This window comes from Quercus robur, chromosome 6 (assembly GCF_932294415.1).
Source record: "Quercus robur chromosome 6, dhQueRobu3.1, whole genome shotgun sequence".
Taxonomy (NCBI): Eukaryota; Viridiplantae; Streptophyta; class Magnoliopsida; order Fagales; family Fagaceae; genus Quercus; species Quercus robur.
Genome location: NC_065539.1, coordinates 4,146,594 through 4,157,377, shown reverse-complemented (window position 1 = coordinate 4,157,377; position 10,784 = coordinate 4,146,594). Strand labels below are relative to the sequence as shown.

The following is a 10,784-nucleotide window of genomic DNA, read 5'->3' as shown; positions in this document are numbered from 1 at the left end:
AGGTCGTGGAGGTGAACTTTATCGTGGTAGATGCCTACTCCCCTTATACTGCTATTGTGGCAAGGCCCTGGCTCTATGCCATGGGGGTTGTTTCCTCCACCATACATTTGAAGGTGAAGTATCTGTCTGGGGAGTAGGTTGAGGAGTTGGTGGGGAGCCAGTCTATGGCCAGGTAGTGCTTGGTGGCCGCAATTAGACATCAGACTGGTGGTGAGTTCTCGACCTTTGCTGGACGGGATTTATAGCAATTAAAGGTGCTAGTGTTGTCCATAGAGGTAGTGGTAGAAGGGGCAAAGTGTGAGCAACTGGAAAAAGTTGTTATTGGTGACGATGAGGAGAAGTTCTTTCAGGTCGGAGTTTAGTTGCCTCATTAGGAGAGGCAAGAGCTGGTAGATTTTCTTAGAAAAAATATTGATGTATTTGTGTGGAGTGCTTACGAAGCCCCTAGGGTGGATCCAAATTTCATTTGTTATCGTTTAAACGTCAATCCATCTACCATCTCCAAGAAGCAACTACCTCGACACTCATTTAGGGAACATTCTGATGCCACCAGGGGGGGAATACTGAAGCTTAAGCGGGTCGGGGCCATAAAAGAGGTGTTTTACCCCAAGTGGCTGGCCAACACAGTAGTGGTGAAAAAGAAAATTGGGAAGTGGCGAGTATTCGTAGACTTTACAGATTTAAATAAAGCTTGCCCAAAAGACCCTTTCCCCCTACCTTAGATAGATTAATTGGTGGACACAACTATAGGCCATCCTTGGATGAGCTTTTTGGATGCCTTTCAGGGCTATCATCAGATATTGTTAACTCAAGACAATCTGGAAAAAACTGCTTTTCATACACTCATTGGGAATTACCACTACAAAGTAATGCATTTTGGATTGAAAAATACAGGGTCTACCTACCAGAGAATGATGACCAGGATGTTTGAGCCTTAGTTAGGCAAAAATATTGAGGTGTATATAGATGATAGGGTGGTAAAAAGTAAAGCAGAGTCCGAGCATATAGATGACCTTGGGAATATTTTCGAGACACTGAGGAAACATAAATTGCGCCTTAATGCAACTAAGTGTTCTTTTGGTGTAGGCTCTGGCAAGTTTCTGGGTTATATGGTTACCCACTTTGGAATTGAAGTTGACATTAATCAGATTAGAGCAATTAACAACCTGCAGCCTCCTCAGAATCCCAAAGAGGTCCAGAAGTTGATAGGAATGACTGCTGCTTTGAACTGATTCATTTCTCGATTAGCAGATAGGCGTAGGCCCTTTTTCCAGTTGTTGCATAAGTGGAAAGGATTTGAATGGATAGGGGAATGTTCCTCGGCCTTCCAGCGGTTGAAGGAATATCTTTCTCAGCCACCTATTATGTCCAAGCTCGAGGAGGAGGAGGTCTATTTACTTATATTGCTGTAGCCTCACACGCGGTGAGTCTGGTACTGATACGGGTTGATGATGGGGTGCAGATACCAGTTTATGATGTGAGCAAATCACTACATGAGACAGAGGTTTGCTATTTACCATTAGAGAAGGCCATCTTGGCAGTAGTACATGCTATATGGAAGCTCTCACATTACTTCCAGGCTCACACTGTTGTGGTCCTAACTCAACTCCCTCTTCAATCATTGCTTCAGAAAGCTGATTACACAGGAAGAATTGCAAAATGAGGAACGATCCTAGGAGATTTCTGGTACACATGGTATTACCCATTTCTGTCACGTGACATGGAGTCGATGAGCCCACATTGGAGACCCTCTTTTTTTTGTTCAAGAAAAAAAATCATTACTAAAACAAAAGAATTTGTAGAAATAGGAACTAAAAGGAGAGCCAAGAGACACTAGACAAAACAAAATAAACAGACCAACAAACTAACAGACCCCTATCTAGTTCCACAACAACCAACAAAACAAAAACAAAAACAAAAAAAGCTAGATGGTTCTTGTCAAATATGAAGTATAGGAAATTTCCACAAATATTTCTTCAAAAGAAGCAAATCTGTTAGTCTTGAAATCCATGGAGTCCCAAAAGAAGCATTGAAATAGGAATGTTGGACATGTATTTATAGTAGATTTGCCTGTGTTGGAAACTCCTCTTCTTGCCAAAAGATCAACACAACCATTAGCCTCTCTTCATATGTGACTAGAGTGCACTTCCCAATCTCGGGCCAGTAATGACCTGCAATCCATAACCAAATTAGTAAATTCATAAGGAATTTTTTTAACTTGTGAAGTTATCCATTCTATAGCCAATTTTGAATATGATTGGAGCTAAACATTATAGTATCCCCTATCCCATAATATCTTAAGATCATGTCTAATTGCCCATAGTTCAGCTATCATACTGTTGGATTAAGCCACAAACCCTAGATATTGAAAGCAAAGAAAATTCTCCAAGGGATGTGATGGATAGGATAATTTTTCCTAAGTTTGTTTTGCTCCATGCCTGAATTGGGGATAGGAAAAAGTTTTTGAGGAAGATTGTTTTGACCTAAAGTTAACTAAAAGGCTCTAGTGAAAGTGCAGTCTCTTACAGCACGTGGGGCTGTTTCTTTGTTACCATAACGAAGACATGATCAGGCATCTGGGTTTGTATGTTTGAAAATTGTGGCCTTTTTTGGTAATCTGTTTTGAGCATATTTTCAAATAAAAATTCTCAATTTTGGAGGTATAGGAAGTTTTCAAATCCAAGTCCAAGTCCAATTCTCAATTTTATATACACCCACGTTATATAGAGGAAACTTCAAAAGGTGTTAGTGTTTATCTCTCTCCATGTTACATTGGACGTGTAGAGATTGCCAACCTTCCCTCCCACGCATTTGCTTAAAAGAAAATGAACTTCAAGGTGACTTCGGTTTTATGTTCTTCATTCATTAGTTTTATAATAATAATAATAATAATAATAATAATAATTATTATTATTATTATTATTAAGCTAAAATGAAAAACTAAGCCTTTAAGTTTTACCTTTTGTCATTTCAGTTCTCTAAGTTTCAGTTTTTTCATTTTAGTCCTCTAAGTTTTAAGTTTTGTCAATTTAGTCCTTTGTTAATCTTCTATTAAGTGCTACCGTTTACTAATCAAAACAATGCTGTTTTGGAGTTATTTATTTATTTATTATTTTAATTTCTTAATTTAAAAAAATGAAAAATGTTAATTACAAAAAAAAGAAAAAGAAAAAGAAAAATAAACTAAGGCTTAGGAACAACGTCATTTCCCTACCCACTAAAAGTCAAAAACTATCCCCATGCCCACCGATATCCTAACTTGATTAATTGAAAATTTGAGAGAGAGAGAGAGAGAGAGAGAGAGAGAGAGAGGACTCTAAAATTAATTCTTGGAGAGAGCTTCTTGATGATCTAAAACAATGGTGGGATAACCGTGATAGTAAGCGCAGTGGATCAGTGTGGACCCCTCTCTTCATGTGATTGTGTTATCCGATTGATTTTTTTGGTGAAATATATGACTTTCTTGTTTTCTTTACAGGTGAATACAAAGAGTCCTAATTTCAAACATAAGGTTAGTCAGCATTCACTCTGGCTTACCGATGCACCAAGATGGGTTTTGTCAGAACTTGATAGAGTGGAATTTGATATGCAAACTCAAAAATCAAAACAACTGAAGTGGCATAGAGGTGAGCACGGACACTTTTGGCTTGGCAAGAAGACCAAAAAAAAAAAATCACTTATTTAATTTAAAAGAATAAAAGTGATAGTATATATCTCTTTATCGTTCTTTTAGTAATAGTATATAACTATATATCTCTATGTTTCAAGTGAGGACTTTTTTTTTTTAATTAACATTTTTCAGTTTTTTTTTTTTTTTAAATTAAGAAATTAAAAAAAAAATTAGTTAGTAAATGTTAGCACTTAACAGAAGATTAACAGAAGATTGAATTAACAAAACTTAAAACTTAGAGGACTGAAATGATAAAATGTGAAATTTAGAGGGTCAATTTTGCATTTTAACCTTATTATTATTATTATTAAAATATTTATTATGTTAGGTGATTGATTCACAATCATTAGCCACCAAAGGATGATAGATAGCCACAAAAGGATGATAGATTGACAGCGATTAAGCCAAAACGCCATTGACTTAAACATTAGTTTACTAATATAAAATTATAGTGACAATACATTGCTAATCTTGTAACTCAAACTCTTTTACTATTAGTGAGTTAACGGTAGCGACTAAATCAATTGCAAGTTGAAAATAACAAGAACCAAATTAATTGAGGCAAAAATGTAGGGACTAAAATAATATTTTTACTAAAAGCTTATTTTGCATGAATTATTTTCAACATGAGAAAGTAGTTTAGCTTTAAGCAAAGTACTTGAGTTTCCCTCATTTATTATGCCTCAAGCAAAGTGCATTTGATAGCAGGGAATAGGTCACTCCATTCAATTCACATAGGTACATAAATACGCAACATATATCATATAGACTTTATTAGTCCTCTTAGTATTCTCATTTCACAGTCTAACTTTCTGTATGAAAGATTTGCTATCCAAACCCTTGCTGTAAAAGTTTTCATAAAATTCCGGCACCGTGAATTTGCGGTAAAGAGCTGGTTTATCTGGTGATAATAATTCTGGCAGTGGTCCGAAGTAATTAGAATCAGCTATAGTGCCCACATTGAAAAATGTTAGGACTGAAATACGAGGCTCTTTAGATGCCTTAGCCAAAACACGGTGCTCCACGCTTATGTAATTATCGTTGGAGATTATCTGTTAGAAAATATAAACAAAAATTACAAAATTAAAGAGAAAGATGACAAATATTTTTAACATCCATGTTGAGAACATGAAATGGCAAAAATCAGGTGATGCAAGTGTTTTTAATGCATAACATACACAAAACCTTACAAATGACGTTTGAAGTTGAGGATTTTAAATTAAGGGAGTTGAAGAAAAATTTCTCATTATAAATTGAACATAATTGGAAGAAATGACAATGACAGTTGGCTACCAAAGGTGGAGAGCACAAATAAGCCAAAGCTTTTGAACATCAATTTACTAACATATAATCGATAGTGACAGTTTGTTAGAAACAATTTTAATTTCTCAAAAAATTTACTTAATATAATAATTATGTTAATTTTTTAAAAATATACATGTGTTACCTCATTATTTGTGAGAAATTAAATAAAAAACATTAAAAAGTTTTTGTAATTATTTATTAATTTTTTAATGTTTTTGAAGAGCCGTGTAACTCAATAGAATAATATCCTCTCTTTTATTAAAATAATTAGGATTTAAAACACATTAATTATTTAAAAAATATCCACATTTCTTTCTATAACTTACAATACATCTTGTGATGTGATTCATTGTGATACTACTTACACTATTTTATTAGGTCCCAACAACAATTTTTAATGCATAGTGGCGGCTCCAAGAAATTTTTTTAGGATGGTCACTATAAGAAACTTAAATCCTACAAAATTTAATATAAAAAAAACTTGAATATATCAACTTACAAAATATGCATACAAAATCATAAAATTTTATAATTTCATTATTCGAGTTTTCATATTTTGAATTCATTACCTGATAGTTTCATTACCAATGCTATAAGTTAAATATCTTCAATATACATAACTAAGCATTATTTTTGTATTGTATACATATTATTATGAATTTTTCTTAATACTTAATTTTTTTTTGTGTGTAACTAGTGTTACTCTATCAACAATTCAATTTGTAAAAGTTGTAAATACGCTACCTCACCCCCAATGACTTTAATAGTCTAATTTTTTTCTTTAATAATTACTGCCATACTCCCACACATGCCCCACTCAAGAGACTATTAGACAATAAATCAATAGTAAACATACTAAGAGGACTCACATAGGTTAATGCAAAATAGTATAAAAAAGTTATTTTTGTACATTTAACCCCAAAATTCACCTACAACAGATTAGCCAAAATTGTGTTAAAAAAAAACTACATTGTTACTATCGCTATGTAAATTGATAAAGAAATAATAAAAAAATAAGAAAAAAAGATATATGAATTGGGAGAATAATAAAAAATTGATAAAAAAATTAATATTTAAAAAAAAAGTATTTAAAATAAATAATTTGATATAAGATGTTTTAAAAAATGATTATATAAAATAAAAATAACACGTTCTTATACTAAAATAGACAAAAAAAATTGCACATTGACGCAAATATCACAATAATTCAGTAAATAATATAACATATAATTTAAAATTTAGGTTTTAAAGCTTTTTACATGAGGCTCAAAGTCCCATAGAAAGAATAAATAACTTAGAGCATTTGTAGCAGTGGAGCTAAATACCTATATAGCTATTTTAGCTCCACCAAAACACAAAAAACACCCATACAGCAGTGGATCTATATCTATATTTTTTAGCTTCATTGCTACAGTGCACATCTATCTATGACTGTGCACTGTAGCTTGGAGCTAAAAAAAACAAAAGTTTATTCAACCCGGGATTAAAATAATTCTTTTGTTCTCATCGTGCCTCTCTCTTTAGTCACTCTCATCTATCTGAAGCTCTCTCTCAAAACTCTCTCCGCAAGCTCACTCTCTCAACGTCACTCTCTCAAGCTCACTCTTTCACCGCTGTCAACCCGACTCATCCTCAACGTCGCCGCCATTGAAGCTCGACGTCACCGACCCACCAGCCGTCCCAAACCGCCGATCAGACCCACTTCTCTTCCATCGTTCAGACCCACGCCAATACTGTCCTCCTCACCGAAACTTAGCTCTGTGATTGGTGATTTTTTATTTTGTTTGTGATTGGTGATTTTGTTTGGTCTGGGTTGAGAAAAAGGATTGGAGATTTGGGTTGGTGTTTTTTTTTTTTCTTGCTATGGACTACTGGTGGTGGTGGTGGTGGTTATGGGTGTGGCTAATGGTAGAGGTGGTAGTGGTTGGTGCTGTGGATGTTTTTTGGGTAATGAGATATATTATTTTATTGTAGTGAATATATTATTTTATTGTGTTGAAAGTTAAAATAGATCCACAGCATGTGTGTAGGTAAAATAAATAAAGTAATTTTTTTGTGATGCCAAATAGCTAAATTTTTAGCTTCACTACTGTGAATGCTCTTACGTCGCTTTATTCTCTAATTTACTATCCAGTAGTACTCTACTATCAACATTTGCACAACTCATCACCGATATACCCACAAAATTCCTAGCTCAAACTAACTCAAACTGGAGAAATTTATAGAGCCACAATAACAAAATAAAGGAGGGCGAAGCATAGTACCGAAGACTAAGGAGGGAGGAGGTGATGAGAGCAATTTGGGTTCGGTGAATGGATGAAGAGGGAGGCGATGAACAGTGCTTGAGAGCAATTTAGGTTCGGTGAGTTTGGGTATTGGGGGTTGAAGAAAAATAATAATAATAATAATAAGAAGCTCTGGGTTCGGTTTTTTTTTTATTTTTATTTTATTTATTTTTTATCATCTATGAGACCTGATGAGAAATAATTGACAACAAATAAGGGAATTTGAGGAAAACCCAGGTGGGAAATTGAGCTCGGCATAGCAATACGCCTACTAGGTACTACTAAAATTTGTAGTCTTTTACAGAGAATACCAAACATAATTTTGACTCACTGGTGTTTGGCTATGTACGCTTCAACTATAGGAAGAACCCTCTTCCAGATTTTGACGGAGAACAGCTTCAATTTGATAATAAAGGTTGTATATTGCTTCATTGGCCACCCCTTATGACAGTTACTAGAGAAGCCCTAGGCGCGCAAAAAGTTCAAAACCCTGCAACTTTAAGCTTGGGGTTCAGTGAGTTTGGGTATTGGGGTTGAAGGAAGGAAGAAAGAAAAAAAAAAAAAAAAAGGTTATGTCAAGTCATTGGGTTCACAAAAAGTAAAATTTTTTGAGTTATCATAAGTTAAAAATAAGTGTTAAATATGTCACCTTAAGAAATTGAGATATTTTAAATAATAAATGGTGATGCTTGAGTGATGATTGATAATAATTAAATGAGGAAGGATGAGTGAAATATCTTGTTACGTCGCTTTATTCTCTAGATGGTAGTACCCTACCATCTTTATTGAAATTTCAAACTCTATAATAACTTCATTCACGTGGGGGAGGGCCCGACAATAGCAGGAGAGAGAGAGAGAGAGAGAGAGAAAAAAAGAAAAAAAGAAGAAAGAAAGATAAGAAAGAACTGAAGAATACAAACTACAGGAACTGAGCAAGAAGATGAAGGTGAAGGACTGAAGAATAAGCCGACCAAATTTCTTCTAAAGGTTTTTTTCAGGATGGTCAATATTGTGTAGAGGAACTTACTGATTTTTATTTTTTATTTTTAAAAGAAGAAAGTTTATACCTGAATGAGGTCGCCAATGTTGACAGTCAATGCTCCAGGGATGGGCTCCACATCCACCCACTCATCGCCATGCTTGACTTGCAACCCTCCCACCTGGTTCTGCAACAACACAGTCAGCCCTGAATCTGTGTGAGATGTGATCCCCACCGTCAGATCCGGCTGTGGACAATACGGATAGCAGTGTCCCACAGCCAACTTACCCTCCAAAAACCCCAAATCCTTAAACCTCTCAGTCTCCACACCCAACCCTTCAGACAGTAACTCTAACAAAGCCTCAGCCACCTTTGTTGAATGCGATTCCCATGCAACTATCTCTTTCCTACAAACCTCTGGAATATCCTCCTCCTTTGCACGCGTTGCCTCGGGGGCCATCCAAACAGTGAGAGAGTCATGCCAGCTGGCAGCTTTGGCTCTGTACAAGTCGTAGTTGCTCGAGTACATAACCCCATGCTTGTCGTTGTCACGGTTATAGAGTTTAGACTTGACCTCATGTGGTTGGTCGTGGAAAGCTTTGATTGCGTTTATGGTTTCATCTAGGACTGGTTTGGGTATCCCATGATTGATGACTTGGAAGAAGCCCCATGTGGAAGTGGCATCTCTGATTTGTTCCACAAGTTGGTGTCTTTTAGTGGGGGAGTTGAAGTGGGAAAGGTCTATGATTGGGATGCTTTTTTGGGTGCATGTTCGAGAGTTGGGTTTTTTGATGTCAGAGAGAGTCTCAGGTGGGTGAATGAACATACGGGGTATAGAGGTGATGCCAGATTCAGCGAGACCTTTGACACCGATCCTGGATTCGTCGAAGTCCTTAACCTCTTTCATACGGTCATAGGTGGGACTAGCATGATCAGCAGCTGCCATGTTTTGCTCGATGAAGGTGTTTGTGATCCTGGTTGTGCGGTTGAATGAATGTGTTTGAGCAAGGCTACAGATGCAGATTTTTATGGAGTACGTGCACTTAATAATTGCTTGGTGGTATATGATATATTTGACATTAATTAATGTAGTAGATTATTAGTTAGGTATTGGTAGAGAAGTAATTAGAACTTAAGATCTGATCTTAATATAAAAATCACAACTTGCCTGTCAAATCTTCACCTACCACTTAAAACCTTTTTTTTTTTTTTTTTTTTTGAGAGAATACCACATGTTAAACCTCATTCACATTTAACTAGTCCACACGGAACATGTCTTATATATATATATATATATACACACTATTATTATTATTATTCCTGATGCCAAGTTATGCGCGATTTGATAAAGATTCATATGTAAGTTAATTTTTATAAAAATAATTAAAACAAAATTATTAAATAAATAGTATTAATAAATTATAAAATAAGTAAATAATTTTAATCAAAACAATTGCTTTAATTAAGTTCTAATTGTTTAGAGTTTGAAGTTTAATTTGAAGAAATATATTATAACAAATAATATAAAATTAATTTACTAATTAATTATTCTTAAAATATTGATAGTAGACTTCTAGTTGAAGTAGAAATCAAAGCGTTGGTTTTTTCCTTTTTTAGAAAGAAAACGTGCATGAGTTGTTGTTTGGGATTTAAGTTTATAATTTTTTATAATAGACTTTCAGTTTAAATAGAATTTAAATGATAAGGTTTTATCTAAATTAAATAAATGTTAAATATTATCCCTTAATTTGAGGACATTTATCCTAACAAATAATACAAAATTAATTTACTCATAAGTGAAAGTAGTCACTTGACGCAATCACAAAGCCCAACTTAATTGCACTTAATAATTGCTTGGTGTCGTATATGATATATTTGACATTAATTAAGGTGATAGATTAATTATTTGTTATTGGTAAAAAAAAAGAAGTAATGTTAGATCTAAGCTTAATATAAAAATCACTGGTAACTTGCCATATATATATATATTTGTATGATTTATTTGACTAGCCTTAATCATTCTTTAATTTTTTATACACAACATTAACATCGCTATTGATATGATTTATTGTTATTGAAATATAATAAAAGTATTGTCAGTGGTAGATTGTGAAGGTAGCTATGTTAGGGGCCCGAGCAACACCCTATGTTTATTTGTTTTCCATCTCATGTCATAAGAGAAATAATATTAATAAGTTTAAAGATGCACCAAAATTGATAAATAAAAAAAAAAATTCACAATTGTCTAAGATGACAAGTTGTTAATGATGGATAATAAGAGTAATGCTACATACATAGAATTTCACAATAGTTGAGTAGGCTATCTTTTACTGGTTTTCATTTGAACCCACTACTGACATTATTTTTTTATTTATCAGTAACAATATGCTATATCAACGGGTGTGAAAATTTTGTGTCTATAGCCTTTCTTGATTAATAAAATAGTTTTAATGATGGAACCATATGAGAATAAAAAATAACCTACTAACTCAACAAGTATGAAGTATGTTGTGAAAATTGTTGTGACTGTATCATTGATCAAATA

The 10,784-nt window shown here is 34.1% G+C and overlaps 1 protein-coding gene across 1 annotated transcript; it reads right to left on the bottom strand.

Annotated features, from left to right (window-relative positions):
- Positions 1–4,308: 4,308 nt before the first annotated feature.
- LOC126732374 (1-aminocyclopropane-1-carboxylate oxidase homolog 4-like) lies at positions 4,309–9,317 on the bottom strand. Its single transcript, XM_050435171.1, has 2 exons — positions 8,328–9,317; positions 4,309–4,722 (listed from the first exon to the last, which is right to left on the bottom strand). Exons 1-2 carry the CDS (start codon positions 9,183–9,185, stop codon positions 4,468–4,470), a joined length of 1,113 nt encoding a protein of 370 aa, XP_050291128.1. The 5' UTR covers positions 9,186–9,317; the 3' UTR covers positions 4,309–4,467.
- Between the last annotated feature and the right edge of the window lie 1,467 nt (positions 9,318–10,784).

Coding starts and splice junctions, on each gene's coding strand:
- LOC126732374 (XM_050435171.1), bottom strand. CDS start 9,185: ATGGCAGCTGCTGATCATGCTAGTCCCACCTATGACCGTATGAAAGAG. Junction 4,723..8,327: donor ACATTGGCGACCTCATTCAG/GTATAAACTTTC, acceptor ATTTTCTAACAG/ATAATCTCCAACGATAATTA.